The sequence below is a fragment of the Furipterus horrens genome, unplaced genomic scaffold, assembly GCF_987537825.1.
Source record: "Furipterus horrens unplaced genomic scaffold, mFurHor1.1.pri manual_scaffold_10, whole genome shotgun sequence".
Lineage (NCBI taxonomy): Eukaryota > Metazoa > Chordata > Mammalia > Chiroptera > Furipteridae > Furipterus > Furipterus horrens.
The window spans coordinates 5,416,772-5,434,682 of NW_028327180.1; the positions used below are offsets into that span (position 1 = coordinate 5,416,772).

The 17,911-nt window shown below is 36.5% G+C and overlaps 1 protein-coding gene across 1 annotated transcript in view; it reads left to right on the top strand.

The window, feature by feature from the left end:
* HSPA4L (heat shock protein family A (Hsp70) member 4 like) overlaps nucleotides 1-17,911 on the top strand; it is a 43,955-nt gene that overhangs the window by 21,960 nt on the left and 4,084 nt on the right. Inside the window, exons 7-17 of the mRNA XM_090288160.1 lie at nucleotides 63-307; nucleotides 427-503; nucleotides 864-1,015; nucleotides 1,458-1,564; nucleotides 3,714-3,847; nucleotides 5,421-5,620; nucleotides 8,613-8,708; nucleotides 10,908-11,045; nucleotides 12,856-12,981; nucleotides 13,268-13,375; nucleotides 15,120-15,239. Coding sequence (XP_090144286.1) covers nucleotides 63-307; nucleotides 427-503; nucleotides 864-1,015; nucleotides 1,458-1,564; nucleotides 3,714-3,847; nucleotides 5,421-5,620; nucleotides 8,613-8,708; nucleotides 10,908-11,045; nucleotides 12,856-12,981; nucleotides 13,268-13,375; nucleotides 15,120-15,239 — 1,503 coding nt within the window. The remainder of the gene's footprint in view (nucleotides 1-62; nucleotides 308-426; nucleotides 504-863; nucleotides 1,016-1,457; nucleotides 1,565-3,713; nucleotides 3,848-5,420; nucleotides 5,621-8,612; nucleotides 8,709-10,907; nucleotides 11,046-12,855; nucleotides 12,982-13,267; nucleotides 13,376-15,119; nucleotides 15,240-17,911) is intronic.

Genomic DNA, 17,911 nt, shown 5'->3' on the forward strand with positions numbered 1-17,911 from the left:
CAAGGTTTGTTTGAAAACATCTATTTTTCTGAAAATTCATTTCTGGTTTTTCAATTAAACAGGTCTTGGCTACTACCTTTGATCCATATTTGGGTGGCAGGAACTTCGATGAGGCTTTAGTAGACTACTTCTGTGATGAGTTCAAGACCAAATATAAGATAAATGTGAAAGAAAACCCCCGGGCCTTGTTGCGTTTATATCAGGAATGTGAAAAACTAAAGAAGCTAATGAGTGCAAATGCATCAGATCTTCCATTGAACATTGAGTGCTTCATGAATGACCTTGATGTTTCTAGTAAAATGAACAGGTACTGTGTATGTTTGCAGTTGGAAAAGTATTTGCTTATTTTGTAATGTTCTGTTATTTTAGAAGATGTGCTCAATTTTTAGATCTCAAAATGGTGAATTTTATTTCATTTTCCCACAGGGCTCAATTTGAACAGTTATGTGCTCACCTCTTTGCCAGAGTTGAACCGCCATTAAAGGCAGTAATGGAACAAGCTAGTAAGTGGAGATTATTAGACTAACCATCAAAACTGTAGCATGGTGTTACTCACTTGAATGGTCTAAGATGTGTCTTCCTTCCTTCCATTAAAACATTGAAGGACTCTGGAGAGTCACTTTAAAGCCCGGAAGGTGCTTGTCTTTATTGCCACTCTGCCATCTGGACCAAGTGCAGTGCCTAACGTAGATAATTAGTATGGATTAAAGTTTCCCTTTTATTTACCTGTTTTCTTTCCTTTTATTCTTGTTTTACGCAAATGAAAAACCCCACTTTGTAAAAAACTACTTTGCAAGATCAACTTTTCACATTGTTATAAAGATTGCCTTATTTTTCTCAATTAAAAACATTTTGCTTTCCAGACTTACAACGTGAAGACATAAGCAGTATAGAAATTGTAGGGGGGGCGACGCGAATTCCTGCAGTGAAGGAACAAATTACTAAATTCTTCCTTAAAGATATAAGTACCACATTAAATGCTGATGAAGCTGTTGCAAGGGGATGTGCATTACAGGTATGATTACTAATCTCTTTTTTTTTAAGAATGTATATTGCCAGAAATATAATAGGCCTAAAAGGAGTTTAAATATTATGTGTTTTAACCCCTTGTCAGGCTAAAAGTAATTGAAATTATTCCTGAAAAGTCTTGTGTCTTTTGTATTTATAAACTTTCATAAGACATTATGTCTATAACTCTGCTGAAAGAACATTTTTACTTTATGAATTTGGGTAATTATTTCCCTTTAAAACTTTCTTTTTGCTATTTTGAAATATATTTTGTAAGGTCACAGAAAGAGTACTTTGACACTTTTAAATTTTAACTAGTTACCATTAAATGGTAATTTTTTAAATGTAACAATTGTATTATAGGGACTTTATTAAGCAGTTTAATCAAAGGTAACCTAGGGTATATTTTATGTTTGTTGATTTAAATATGGTGTACATCTTATTTGCAGTGTGCGATTCTCTCACCAGCATTTAAAGTGCGTGAATTTTCCATAACGGACATTGTTCCCTACTCAATCACGTTAAGGTGGAAGACCTCTTTTGAAGATGGAACTGGGTAAGTTGCCTTTTAAGGACTTACAGAGCTTGTCATAAATAACCAGTTGAATCTACTTTTGTAAATTAAAGGAATTTATACTTTTTAAAATTTACAAACACATTTAAATGAAATTAAAAAATATAAAAATGATGTATGATCTGTAACTCACGATAGTATATTTTTAAATGTTTTTTATTATAAAAGTAAAACATTATTATTTTCTAATGAAAATCACATTATAGAAATATAAAAAACTGCATTTGCCACACCCTGTCTTCTCCTTAGCCTGTTTACAGAGGTAACCATTGTTAACAGCTAACTGTGTATCTATCCAGTGTATTTCTTAAATATCCAAGAATAAAAGCATGCACCTTTTAACGCATATAGTGATCATCTGTGTATCTCCAGTGCAACCTGCTTTTTAAAATATGTTCTGTATTACCTTTCCATGCCAAGAGACAATAACTTTTCAACAATATTATGTGCCATAATTAATTTAGCCAATACATCTTAAAGTCATATTCTTCCTGTTTTGAGCAGTGCTTTTAGAAATATCCTTGTTTAGTTATATTTGGTATATCTGTAAGATAACTGTGTAGGACTGAAATTGAGCCAAAGGATATGACATCTTAACCAATATCACCAAATTATTCACTAAAATTATTTATCGATTTACATTCCTCTTAACAGTGCATTAGATTACCTATTTTAGCTCATTTTCTCCTATACTTTTAAATTTAACATTCTAATAGTAAAATTGTAGTACTATGTCATTAAATTTATATTTCTGACTATTGTGGACTACAATTTTTTTCATACTTTTATTGACGTTTATATTTTATTTTCCATGAACTACTCAGGATTTAAATAGCTTGGTTCTCTACAAAAATAAGTTTTTTAAATATATTTTATTATTTTTCAGGAAGACAGCTTATGCATTAAAGTAAACCTTATTTAGGTTTTGAAGTTGCTTTTAAATTTTTGTTCCGTGTACTATACTATGTACTCATAACATCCACACCCCCAAGAAATTGAAATGTTTGCACAAATTTCAAAAATAAGGATTATCAGTCTGATCTGAATGTTTTGCAGAGCATTTAAATGGATGTCTTTTATGTCAGTATTGAGGCAAGAAATATTATTCTTTAAAGCTAATTTCAGGTAAGGTGTGAGTGAGCCAGAAAAAAAATTACAAGAAAACATTGGGGAGTTAAATCGAAAAGTAAAAATATTGTAGTTACTACAGTAAGAAAATAGAAAGTAATGTGGTAGGTTCTCGATTGCTTGGACAGAGAAAAGGTCCCTCGATGTGAAATCTTGCATAATTGATAGGATGATACTATATATTAAAGAGTGCGTTTCTGGGACACTATAAACAATAGTTTTAACCTGTTACACTATTTAAGAAATAGGAATTGCTTTGTAGATTTTTAAATTTCCTGTACTGGAGAGAAGAAAATAGTGCAAATGACATTATTATGTCAACTGAAAAAATTGAAATATGGATTATAGATTAAAGTACCAGTGTAAATTTACAGAGTTGACAGTTGGACTGTCATTGTATTAGAGAATATCCCTGTTAGGAAAAACACATTGAAGTATTTAGGGGTACAGTACCATAGATGTACCTAACACCTCCAATTGTTTCAGAAAAAAAATGTGCGCATAGACAAGTCTGTGTACACTCCAATGATGAAGCAAGTGAGAGGCAATGCTAACAGCAGCAAACCTAGGGAAAAGATACATACAGGAATTGCTTGTCCTGTATTTATCTTTGTGCCTTTCTATAAATTTGAAAATATTTACAATTAAAAGTTCCTTTTTAGAGAAGAATAAAAAAAAATACATATGACATATTTTGGAAACTAATGGATAGGATTTAGTCCTCAGATGTGAGCAAAAAAAATAATCCCTGTATGTGTAGACCTTAAAATACACCTATTCTCAGGTATCAGTAATTTTCCTCTTTTTATTAGAATTATTACTATGACAGACATTCTAAAAATTTTGAGCCATAAACCTGTCAAAATGCAGGTTTCTAGTACAATTTCTTTTTCTGTACATAGAAGTCTTTATAATTGCTGCTTATTAATGAGATGGAGTCTGTAATTATTTTCATAAGCAACTTTCTCTCTGTTTTGAACTGAGTTTTCCCAATCCACTTTAGGGAATGTGAAGTATTTTGTAAGAACCATCCTGCCCCATTCTCAAAAGTCATCACTTTCCACAAGAAGGAACCATTTGAACTAGAAGCATTTTATACTAATTTACATGAAGTGCCTTATCCTGATCCAAGAATTGGTAAGAGAACTCGAGAAAAAATTTTTTGTAAATTTTTACGTTCATAAATAACATGTTAATATTTGAATCAAGGAAAAAATAAGTTGATATTTAAGTTAAGCCAGCGCTGGACTTTAAAAGAAGGATATTCTTACCTTTTTCTAAACATGTGTTTTTTAGTGCTCAGACGTTTTTTCTAGAATAACAGTAGGTTGATTTATTTGTAATTCATTTTGACATTTGTATTTAAAGTGTCCTATAATTGGCCTGAAAGGTTTGGGTAAGGATTATTTTTTTATGGAAAAACTAGAAATTGTGCTGCCAAACTGATTATGTATTCCGATTCTAAACTTAAGCTCCTGGGCAACAGGTAAAACTGAGCATCATTGAATTAATATGAAAGTAAGAATGGGAGACTGTGGCTGAGTAATCTTTTTAGTGGATACAAGATAGTCATGATTTTATATCATTTAAAAGAGAATAATTTTTTAAGTTGTACGATTCTCTATGTACTTCTTTTATTGACAGACTAGAAAGGGGGCAATATAAATATTTCAAGCACATTATTTAAATCAATAGACACAAATTATTCAAGGAGGTATTAGTTTGCTCGGATTTCTGTAACAAAGTAACACAAACTGGGTGGCGTAAGCAATAGAAGTTTGTCTCACATTCTGGAGTGCGGAAGCATGAAATCAAGGAGCTGGCAGGAGGGAAGGATCCACTCTAGCTCTCCTTGGCATGTAATAGATTGCCATCTTCATGTTTGCATGACATTCTCTGTATGTGTATCCGTCTCCTAATGAACATACCAGTCATTGGATTAGAGCCCAGCCTGGTAACCTCATTTAACTTGATTAACGTCTGTAAAGACCTTATCTTTAAACCAGGTCACCTTCTGAGGTACCGGGCAGTAGGACTTGAATATATGAAGGGGGGTGGGGGCGCGTGGAGGGACACAATTCAGCCCATAGCACAGATCACCCAGATTACTATTCAGTTTTTCTGCCTGGTATTTCTCTACTATGGATATCATTATATATTTGAGATTTTTAAAAAAATGAAACATTAGTAGATTTCTTAAAGTGAAAAATTAATATGACCTCTGTAAGAGACTGGATTACAGCAATTTTGCTATAGGAAAAATACAGAAAAAAATTAAAATTGCTTTATATATGAATTACTAAGATCATTATGATTTTGCAAAGCTCATAGCAAAAAGGGGTAATTTTATATTTGGTTTTCAAACTCAGACATTGAATTTTGTTATGAAACAATATTATAAAGCATACTTAAAAGTTATATTGCCCTGAATCAGATTGTCCTTGGTTAAAATCCCAACTCCCCTTTTCCTAGCATTGATGATTGATTTGGAGCAGGTTGCTTAATCTTTCTGAGTTTTAATACCGAGTTTATGAAGGTGTGAAAATGGTGATCTGGGGAAAATCCTGTTCCATAGTAATTAATCTGGATGTGGTAATAATTTTACAGTTATTTGCCAGCATTGGAAAGATGATAGTCAGATTATTGAATTTAATGCATTTGAATGCGTTAATCTGAGGCCCATGTACTGATCAAAGCTCTTTTCTTTAAGGGAGCTTCACTATTCAGAATGTTTTTCCACAGTCTGATGGTGATAGTTCCAAAGTAAAAGTTAAAGTTCGCATTAACATCCATGGAATCTTCAGTGTGGCTAGTGCATCAGTAATTGAGAAGCAGAATATAGAAGGGGACCACAGTGACGTGCCTATGGAGACAGACGCTTCATTTAAGGAGGAGAGCAAGGATGACGTGGTATGTGGGAATTCCCTTCCACTCCTCTAATAAAACATGTGGGGTTCTAATCATAACTGGTATGTAGTGGTTGAAAACATTAGTCACGCAGATTGTGCTGTGAAGTTCTGTTGTGGGAATCAGGGTAAACTTTTTAAATAAAAACACTGAAGAGTGTTCCTGCTTGAAATGCGGCGCCCTCTCACGTTGTAACGGGCCCCAGAGACTCTGCGTCTTTCCGCGCTGCTGGAGCTCGGCTCCTGTGTGCGTGGCGGCGTCTGCCCCCAGTCCTTCGTGTCCATGAAAACCAGGTGCTGTGGCTGCCGGTCCAGGGTGGCAGAGGGATAAGTTTTGAACTGCACACACACATATTTTTAAATTGAAAATACACGCTTAATAAACAGTTTTTCAGAGCTCGGGGTGTCTGTGGCAATCGAGCAAAAGAATGTACTCTACATTCTGTAACACTAAAATACATATTTTTGACAGTTTATTTCTTTATGAAAAAGTTTGTGACGTTAACTGTTTACTTTTGGTTGTACTATAGATGAAGGAATCTTAGGAGAACATGAGTATATTCTGTTAACACAAAGTTTTCATCATTTAATGTATATTATTTGTGAGACTTTTTTCCAGTCTTAATTGGTGATCCCTGAATTTTCCATGTATTTGTGCATATTAAGAATGGAGTTTTGGTGTCAGATGGGTACTGGACTCATCAGGGGGATCACTTTGTAGGTTATGTAAATGACTGATCACTAGATTATATATCAGAAAATAATATACTGTATGTCAACTGTAAAGTAATGGATTAAAAAAAATAAATTTCAAGACAATTCCTTATAAAGGTCACCTTTTGTCTGTTTTTATTAATAGTTGCTGTAAAATCTTCCAGATTAGATCAGATTTCTACTACTACAGATTTCATTTAAGGACCCACGGCATCTTCCTTCATTCTTCCCATGTATTATTTTGCTGTTCTTCCTTACTTGAATTGAGAAGGAAATATCCTAATGTGTTTTGAAGATACAGTCAGTTTTTTGTAAATTAACCTAAGAATAATAGGTGAAAAGTTAATTTTATTGTAGTTACAGTAATTTTTGGCAGACATGTAAACATCCATTCAGATTAATTTTTACTAAAATGGAGAGCATTGCATAATTTCTAGGATGAGTTCTTTGTCGCCATTTTACTTGCTTCTCTTTTTCTGCTGAGACTTCAGTTTTCTCTCTGTAAAGTAGTGAATCCTGGACACTAAAAATGAGAATAGTATGGCACCCATTTTCTACTTCCCTAGCATTTCTGATTTGCTGTTTCTTTTTAATGTACCTGAAATTGGGATAGGTCTTATAAATGATAATATGTGTTTACTGTTGCTGATAGCAATAATAATGACACTTCTCATCACCTGTACACAGTGTGAACCTACTAGTTGTTCCTAATGGCAGGAGTGGCAATTGCAGCCCCTTGACATTTTAGTCAAGTTGTGTAAGGACCCACCATTCAAGGAAGGAATACAAATTCTGGTGGTTGTATGAAAAACCTACTGACTCCTGGGAAGGTGAAGAAAACACCGTCATCAGCTTGCAGAACAGGGGTCAGAAGTTTATACGAAAAAATTAGAGATCCAAACTGGAGCAGTTTTTAAACAAATGGTCTTTATGGCACAAAGCACATTATTACGTAGAAAAACAGACATTAACAACTGAAGTGACTGATTTAGAAGCATTGGATTCTGAGTGGGAAGTTTTAGAACTTCCTTAACCACTTTATTTGGTTAATTTACACACACGCACATGCACACGCACACTCTGGAAGAGCCCTTTGAGTAAGTAAAAATAAAAATGCTCAGTGATAAAGCATTTTAGCCGTTTCAGTGGCAACATTTTTTCCTAGTATTACGTGAGAGGGAGCTAATAACGAACGTATTTGTGTCTTCCTGCGTTACTTCAGCTCACCGCTGTCACGCCTTTCACCTTTTCTCACAGGGTGAGAGGCTGCAGAGTAGGAGGGGGTGGAGGGAGTCGGAATGTCAGAAGTCATTGACCTTCTAACTGCAAAGAATGCTTCTGACTTGTTTTTCTCTTTGGCACAAATAAGCATTTATTTAAGATGGCCTTCTGCATATTCTGTATGTACTTAACTCCAGATACAGTAGAAGACCTAAATTACACTGATTCCTGAATCCCAAGCTTTTTCCTCTTTGGATGATTGAGGATAAGATTAAGAAAACCAGAAAAATCTAATACTTTGGGTTGTTTGCCAAGTGGAGAGTTCATTTTGTCAGTCTAATCTGGTTGAAAGTTTGTCTTTTAGACATTAAAAAAAAAATTTGTTTATGTTGTAATAATTCAGAGACATCTACTTTGACAATTTTGATGTATTACCTTGAATATTTTTCTACATTTGTAAAATATAGTGGAATTTATGAGATACATAAATTTTATATCTTTTTCCCATATTACATTATTAACATTTTTCTTTTTAATATTTTAATTGTTTTGTGCTTTCACTTTTTATTTCTTTTTTTTTTTAATTTTTGTTGTATTTTTTCCATTACCATTTATCCCCCTTATCCTTACCCCCTCTTGCTGTCCCTGTCCGTGAGTCCTTTTTCCTTATTGCTGATCCCGCCACCCCCTAAGTGCCCCCTAGTAGCCATCAGCCTGCGCTCTCTCTACGATCCTGTATTTTGCTTTGTTAACCTTTTTCATGTCAAGTTTAATGAGTGGTGTTTTTGTAAGTTTGCTTTTGTGAATTTGACTTGAAAATTTTTCATTTATTTTGCAGGGTTTTTTTGGTGGCCACAGATGAATGAAACAAGATTTTTTTTTTCACAATACCAAATATATCTTTTCATTTTAATTACCTGTTGTTTGCAGTTATTCTCATTGGAAAAAGCTTCTCTTTCACTGTATTCACACAGTTCAAAACAGGCTTGAATGCTAAGATGCTATTTACTAAAATATAAAGACACAACAAAGATTACATCAATTACATATTTTCTTTTCAGGATAAAATGCAGGTTGACCATGAAGAAGGTCATCAAAAATGTCATGCTGAACATACTCCAGAAGAGGAAATTGACCATACAGGAACCAAAACAAAGGTCCGTTTTAACATTTTTATGTTTGTGTCTTTTTGAAATTAATAACTAAAGTTAATATATTTACTTTATAATGCATGCTTTTAATACACTTGATATTTTTATTCTTAACTACTGTGGAACCATATAGAAAGCACATAGCCAGAATAAATACATTATATTGTAGAGGATGTTTTAAAGAATGAACTCTGATAATACTACAAGTAAAATTAACTTTTTTGGTCAGGAAAAATGTGTTTTTTGGTAACTTCTTTTCTCATTAAAAATCATACAGTCTCAGAGAAAACAAAAAATGGAATAAGCCAAATGAAGGAAACTTAAATTAGCAATAACCCTGCATCTCAAAGTTAACTGTTGTTAGCATTTGGCCACATATTATATTTTTCTTTGTGCAAAAACTAATATCTTTGAAAGTAAAAATTTAAAGGATAAACCACTGTGTATTATTGAGAGTCGTTGCTTTACTAAGACATCCTTGCCTTTCTCACCCTAAGCAAGATAAGTCAGACAGAAAGAGTCAGGAACCATATGATGTCACTCATATGCGGGATATAAACCTGAGAGCAAGACATGAACAAACAAGACAGACAGACACTCATGGACCCAGAGTGGGTGGTGTGCAGAGGGCGAAAAGACGAAAGCGAGTCAGATAGATGCTGACGGAAGAAGATGTGACCTTGGGTGGTGGGCACACAATGCAATATTCAGATCCTGTGTCTCAGAAGTGTGCACTTGAAGCTCATGTAATCTTATTAACCAACATCACCCCAATAATTTTAATTTTTAAAAAATGACATCATTGCCAGTGAAAGAAGAGAGAGACCCTACCCCACTCACCCAGATAAATGTGACTACCACTCTATAAATTATCATCTTCCACAGACTTCCCTAACCTGGATAGAATTTACTCTGTGTTGGTTAGCCATATAGATTTTTTTTCTCCAAAGGTTATAAAGCTTCAGTTATAAATCCTAGGCTTTTAGTAATTTAAAACCTCAAACCTGTTTTTCTAAATTTTTAATTTTACCCAATATTTTTTGCTTTTTATTAAGATACAGTTTACATACTGTACAGTTCACCTATTTACTTAAATTCAGTGGTTTTTAATACACTCAGACCTTTGTGACCATTATCACAGTTTTACATTGTCATCACCCCAGAAAGAAGCTCTGCACCTAACAGCAGTAACGCTCTAGTTTTCTCTAGCCCTCCTCCCCCTGTCCGCCCCGAGCAACCAGTAATTGTTTCGGTCTCCACAGATTTGCCTGTTCTGGACATTTTGTAAAAATGCAGTTATGCAGTATGTGATCCTTTGGCTTCTTTCACTAATGTTTCCAAGATTCGTCTAGGTTGTAGGATGTATCAGTACTTTATTCCTATCTATAGCCGAATAATATTGCATTGTAAGGATGCATACCACGTTTATTTGTTCATGAGCTAATGAACATTTAGGCTGTTTCCACTTGTTGACTATTAGGAATAATATGAACAATCATGTACAAGTTTTTGCGCGGATGTGTATCTTCATTTTTCTTGGGCATGTACCTAGGACTGGAATTGCTGGGTTATATGGCATCTCTTGTGTTTAATATTTTGAGGAACTATCTGTTTCCCAAAATGGCTGTAGTATTTTATAGTCTTGCCAGCAATGAAGGAGGGTTCCAGTTTCTCCACGTCTTCATCAACTCTTGTCATTTTTCATTTTATTATTGCCATCCTAGTGGGTGTGGAGTAGCATCTCATTATGGTTTTAATATGTATTTCCAGTCCCATACTTTTTATGTAGAAAAACTTAGTGTACAGAGTATAAACTACTATCAACATTTAAGTAGTGGTTTTAAAGATTTTCAAAATTTGTTTTTAGAGAGAGGGGAAGGGAGGGAGAATTAGTGGGAGAGAAGCACCAATGTAAGAGAGAAACATCGATTGGTTGTCTCTCTTACGCACCCTGACCAGGGATTAAACCTGCAACCCAGGCACGTGCATTGCTGGGAGTCATCCGGTGACCTTTCACTTAGCGGGACGCCCACCCGACTGAGCCACACCAGTCAGGGCTAAAGTAGCATTTTTAAGTAAAGCATAGTAGATACTTGTATAAGTTTTGTTTGATTTTACTTTTTTGCTTATCTAAAATCACTTTTAAATCTGTTTTTAAGCTAGTTTTAGAAATTTATATTATTATTCTCTTGCCTTTTCTTGCAGTCAGCTCCGTCAGACAAACAAGACCGAGTGAACCAGAGCGCTAAAAAAGGCAGAGTCAAGAGTGTTGACCTACCCATCCAGAGCAGCCTCTGGAGGCAGCTGGGCCAAGATCTTCTGAATAGCTACATTGAAAATGAGGTATACGCATCTGAGCTGATGTTGGAATAGGTGGTGTGTGAGGTTTCTGTAGAAGGCAATGATTGTCTCCCAAATGCGGGAACAGGTCTGTATGCTTAAGGAAGGATTAAATAGATCATTGAACTACTTTATATTGGACGTAATGTTGAGCTGTGTTAAGGTCGTGTATGGTGCAGTTTTCACCTTAGTCCTGTGAAAGACAGGATGATCTCCACTACAGAGGAAGACCGTTCCAGCAGTCCGGTTCTTACCCTTTCTGTCGTCTTCCGCGGTAACACCCAGCAGGCGTCACATGGGGAAGCAGTAGCAGCTCCCTCTTCTCATGGGTGGTCCCAAAAGATTAAGGCTCTGTTCACATGCTTTCTGGCTGCCGTTACGTACTTTTTAAAATCTGTTGTCATTCTTGAAATTTTCTTAAATATCTAAATGTTTAATTTTAGTCTCTTGAAGGAAAGCGTTTTGTTTCTTTAACTGTAGTTGTTACATTTAAGTAGTGGTTCCTAGTTTCTATGGGCTTGACTGGCATAAAGACGGTCAATTTTTCTGAAGTGCCCTAATCTTGCATTTGCTGCACATTATTCTAAGAATTTCCTCAAGGTATTTTGACTTTACAGTGCCTGCTCTTTTCAGTACCTAGTTGTATCACAGTGATTCATTAATAATTGAAGGCTGTATTTTATGTGAACAAAGCATTCCTGAAGACCCTGATAAATTCAGAATTTGTAGGTTTTAAAATTAATTTTCCCAAAGGAATGATTGTGGGAAAGCACAATTATGGCAAATTTTGAGTATAAAATTTTTTAAGTTTTTAAGTGTCTCACTATTTTAAATTCACAGATGTCAATATTCTGAAGTCTTGTGTTTAAAATACTGCTTCTGTTGAAGTGAAAATTTTGTGTGTGTTTTTTTCAGTATTACAATTCTCAGATTTTTTTTTGCTTTTGATTATAACAATAATAATTTTTGCTGACATCTTAAACACTTTGATGGCTTATTTAATTCTCAAAATCAACCCTGTGGCATGTATGTGCTGCTAGAGATCTGCGTTTTATAGATGAGGAAACAGGAACAGGCGGACCGAATCACCCAAGGTCAGAGAGCAACCTTTCGTTTGAATCCAGGTGGTCTCCCTCCAAAGCTCAAGGTCACAACCACTGTATTGTAGTCCTTCGCAGGGCTCATATTTCTTTCAGCACCAGTTATGTGTCAGGTGCTGGACTAAATATTTTCCATGTGCCACGTCAATTTTACTAACATCCCTATGAGCTAGATACAAGTATGCTCTCTGTTTTAGGAAGAAAACTGAGGCTGAGAGGTTAGGTGGCTTTTCTGAGATCTCATAGCTGATATATGGGGGGCCGAGGATTTGAACCTGAGTACATACAATTGCATAACATACTATGTGGGCTTTTAAAGTGAACTCTAATCCACTTTCTGTCTTGTAGGAATTGGCCTGTTGTAGATAAATATAATAAATGCTGCAGTGAACATTGGCATCCAGACATCTATCTGAATTCCTGCTTTCAGCTCCGTTGGCTATATATCAGTAGTGAAATTGCTGGGTCATATTGTGATCCTCTCTTAGCCTTTGGAGGAGCCACAAAACTGTTCTCTGTCACAGCGGCAGCATTTTCCCTTCCCAACAGCAGTGTACAAACATTTCAATTTCTCCACATCCTCAGCAACACTAATTTTTTTATTTTTTGATCTAGTCATCCTAGTAGGTATGAAGTGAAATTGTAGTTTTGGTTTGCATTTCCATAACACCCTAACATTTTCAGTGGCAGCTAATTTGAAACTTTCTGAATAGGGGAAAATGATAATGCAAGATAAGCTGGAGAAAGAAAGAAATGATGCTAAGAATGCTGTTGAAGAATATGTATACGATTTTAGAGACAAGCTGGGCACTGTCTATGAAAAATTTATCACTCAAGAAGTAAGTAAACTTTACAGTTTTAGAACTGCTTAAGTATTTGAGACTGCTAATACAAAGTATGTAAATTATTAAATGCGTTACTTTCAATCTTATTGAGCACATTTAGGAATGGTTCTTAGTTATTTTTCCAATTTGCAGAAGTATAATGAAGAACATCTTTGTAAATTAAAGATCATAAAAAATATAAAATTTAATTTTTTCTACTTGAAAGTATTGTATCCTTCACTGATGACTTTTATTTCTAAGGGGAGCATTTTTCATCGTTGTCTCTTAAATGTATATCTAGGACTTGAAAAAACTGTCTGCAGTATTGGAAGACACAGAAAATTGGCTTTATGAAGAAGGAGAGGACCAACCTAAACAAATTTATGTAGAAAAGCTTCAAGAACTAAAGGTAAGTTTTTTAAAGTCTGTGTTAGTGTTAGTGTTAAATAGAACAATAAGTTTTCCTAAAAATTGATTGAAGAGGAATTGTTCTTTCTCATTTTAAAAGCATTTTGAGAGGTAATACTGCATGTAACTGAAGTCAAATGTATGATGATATTTGTCTTATCATGATATTCATATATAAATATTTAGATGATCAGAGCATTAGTATCACTTTAACAAGCCATATATTTCTGAGATGTCATTAAGAAGGGATTTGTCAACCTGACCCCTTTCTTATCCGAGTAGTCACGCTTCCTCAGCCTCCCTCCTCCTCCACTGCTCTGATTTTGAAGGGGGATACAGTGCCTGCCCTTTTGTATCTTCACATTGCAACTGATGGGGACACCTAGCCAGCAAAAACTTCAAAAGTAGGACCCCTGCTCTTGAATGTCCTGCAAAGAAATAAGGAGAAGTGGTCACCAGGTTCCCTTTCTCTAGGTCAGTGGTATAATTTTAAGAAAAAAACACTTATTAATTCTTTCCTGCCACTTACTACCCAACCCTCCCCCTCAACTGAAAAAACATAGTTTGATAAAATGTCACTGGAGGAATGACAGGGAATTTTACTCTTTGTTTCATAAGATAATAGTAGCGCTTTAATGTGCACATGAATTACCTGGCGCCTTTACTGAAATCCAGATTCTGCTTCAATATATAGAGGTGGGTCCAGGATTCCGTAGTTTTAACAAGCGTCTTAAGAAATTCTGATGCTCACCCATTATTTGAGTATCAAGGGGCCACGTACATGCTAAGTGACGGCAGTAGTAGGGATTTCTGGAGCATGGAAAAAAGCAGCCCGTTAGCTGGAGAGAAGGGGGTGGCTGCCCAGAAGTTAATTAAAAGCAAAAGAGTTAATATCTTGCAAGAATTACTTTCATGCTAATAAATTACTTCCAAAGCAAATAATTAGAAAATAACTAGAAAATCTAAGCTAATGATAGCAATACTAGGCTTCATCATATTTTATCTCCTTGGTGGTTTTACTCCCCATCTCCCTAAGAGAATGTATGTATGATGGGCCATAGGAACAACCAGTCAGCTAAAGCCAATAGAAATAACTGGGAAAGCCACCCAAAATGGATATTTTGCCTCATTGTGTAAGTAACAATTAAAAAAAGAATGTTACAGGATTTTTATAGGCTCTACTGTTGTTTTCAGATGGCTTTTAGAAATTAAAAACGCAATACTTCTCCTTCAAAACATCTATAATAAAGAGTATGACGTAAACAGACAGTGCAGTAGGGTACCCTGGAACGGAGAGATGAGTCTGAATCAATCTGGAGTTCACTAATAGTAAAGCACCAGGGTTGGTTCCTTAGCTCTGACAGGCGTGCCATGCAGGCGTAACGTGTTAGCCTGAGAGAGGAGGATTGAGAGGGAGGTGCCTGGCCTCTCATAGTAGTTCCTTTGTAACTCTTCTGAAAATCTGAACTAAGTTGATTCTTATTTAAGTTGTGAGTAATTTGAAAGAAAATAGTTATTCATTCTTCTAACACATCCCTCTATTCAAAGTTATAGAGGCTGTTTTAGCATTCAGGAAAACTCCCCATTCCAGGGCCCAAAGGTTTATTTTTTAAAACTCTACATTTATAATACAGTACATATTTTAATCTAATGAATAAATATAATATACGTAATATTCATTGCCTCTGTTAAGAAGTTTTTATATGTTAGTAACTTTCTTTTAAAAAAAATTTTTACATCAACAGAAATACGGCCAACCTATTCAGATGAGATCCATGGAACACGAAGAGAGACCAAAAGCGCTAAACGACTTGGGGAAGAAGATCCAGCTTGTCATGAAAGTGGTAGAAGCGTACAGAAACAAGGTATCGAATTCAAGAAAGCAGCTGGGGGGGTGGCCTGCTTGGCACATGCGGAGCGTGAGGCAGGTCTGAAAGCCCTCAGCGCAAAGCTTATGCAGCTGTTGTGACCAGATTTGAGAGACGGTGTGTATCAAACATGAAACTTATTTTTCTATTGGATGATTATTAGTTTTGATACTAAGGCATTTAAAATACATTATAAATTAATCCAGTGACCAAATCCATTATTGATTACTGTTGATACAGTGAGAGAGGTTTTCTTGAACCTTTATATTACAGACGTCTTTGAGACTGGGCTCTCCTAGCTTTTATTTTGTCCTGTGGCCTCTTCTTCTTTTGGTTTCCCTTTGTATTCCAGCCTATCAGTCATCTGTAACCCCTGTACCCACTGTCCTTTCATATACATGCCCACGTCTATATTTCTCCCCTTTACCTTTCCACCGATTAAAAGAAAAATTATTTATAGATTTTAGAGAAAGACAAGGAGAGAGAGAGAAGCATTGATTTGTTGTTACACTTCATTTGTGCATTCACTGGTTGACTCTTCCATGGGCCCTGACGGGGGACTGAATTTTGGCATACCGGGATGGTGTCTGACCTGACCAGGACAAACTTCCCACTGATTCTAAGCTTCGAAAATTTAGTTATATAAATGGTATCTCCATTTGGTTATAAATAACAGTAAGATTTAACAAAATTAAGCTTATCATTTTTTCCTCTAAACCAGAGATAGCCAGCTTTCTCTTTAAACGAACAAATATTTTAGGCTTTGCAGGCCTTACCTCTGTCCTGCTATTCAACTCTGCACTGTAGTGCAAAAGAAACCATATATGATATGTAAGTGAATGGGGATGGCAGTGTTCCAAAGTAACATTCTTAAAAAACAGAGGTGGTACATTGGGTTTGGCCTGCAGGACAAGTTTGCTGACTTCTACTTCTAATAAATACTCGATGTAATTCACCTAATTTGTATCATTGCCATTATGTTGAATTTATATTGCAATTAAATCCTCATCCAGGAGCAGGAGCGGCAGGCGTGAGAATGAATCAGGCAGAGTATGATAATAACAGCTCATGCTGATCAAGCACTTAGGAATTTGAAGCATTTTTATATGGATTATCTCACTTCATTCTCACAAGGATATTCAAGAAAACTGCCTAAGCAACTTGCCAAGGGTTGCGCAGGCTCTAAATGGTGGTGTCAGGACTGAAATGGTCAGAAGGTAACACACCAACCCTTAATGATAGTACTTTTCACTACAACAACGTGGAAAGGTTACTAGTAATAGAGAAAGAAGATCTGTGCAATGTATAAAATAAGATTGCAATTCAGGTGACCTAGAAGAGGACCCCAGGCACCGATTGTGAGTGGGCTTGCCAGGGTCGGCATCCAGATTGTCCATCCAGGTTCAGATGGGATGGAGAGGTCATGGGGAGGTCAGGAGGAAGAAGGGAAACACCAGTACTGTGTCAAACCCGGTGTTGGAGGTTCCGTACAGTCACTGCAGCCCAGTGTCCCCAGGCCTTAACAGTCGTCTCCAATGTGCGAATTGAGGATATTATCTAAAGCAAGGGAAACTCTATACTTACTGTTCAGTGATGTCGAGGTTTTATTTTGTGCCAGGCTCCCTTCAAGGGGCTGCCACCGCAGTGTCAGACGGAACGTTGGCCCTCCTGCTGTGGTGGGTAGAGGGCTAAGGGAAAAGGGAAGAGCTGCCGGGGGGGATTTGTCAGCGGGCAGGCTGCTAATAGGGGGACATACGTGTGAGGGGAGACCTCGAGGGGGTGGGGGTCACGACGTTTGAGAGCTGGAAAACAAAAGTTCTAGAAACGGGGAATAGCAGTTGCAAAACCTCATGGGGAGAACATGTTGGAGGAACGGCAAGTGGGCCAGTGTCGCTTAACACAGTGGGGCAGGCAGAGGGCGGGTAGCCGTTGCCGGGTCACAGAGGGCCGAGTAGGCCAGTGGGAAAGTTTGGCTTTCCTTCTGAGAGCAGGAATCCATTGCAGGCTTTGAGCCTAAAGTAATATGATTTCTCTTAGTTTGGGGGCGTCTGGAAGCAGAGACTAGTGAGGGCGTTATTAGAGTAAACAGGCAAGAAATGAGAGGGAAAGACGTGGTTGTGTTTTTGCTGCATTTATTTTGAAGGCAGAGCTAATAAGATCTGATAGATTTTATATAAATATAACAGAAAGAACCGGAGTCCAAAATGACTCAAAGGATTTTGGTCTGGAAGGATGAGGTTGCCATTCCCTGAGATGGGGAGAGCTGGGAAGAGTAGGTAGGGAGGTAATCAGGTGTTTGAAACGTAGTTGTCATTTCAGACTTTACAAATAGAAGTTTAAGTTGGAAATTGGGTGTAGAGTTGGGATTTGGGGGAAGAAGTTGAAGGCTAGGAATTTTTTTTAAAGCATGTAGACGGAGCATGAATGGGGAGGAACTTAAGAAATGATCCATGAAGTTAGAAGAAATTCAAGAAAATGGGGGACCCAGACAGTAGGTCAGAGCAGATGGAGGTGTGACTTGTGATTGTACAGGCGGGGAGACACGGAGAGGATCCGATGACGCTTCATGGTGTCGGGCTTCGCACCACCACCCTCTCGGCCTTGGGCTTTGGGGTGTTGTCCCTTCTCTTTCCCTTTGTTTTCCGTGACACTTCAGTGACCTCTTTCAT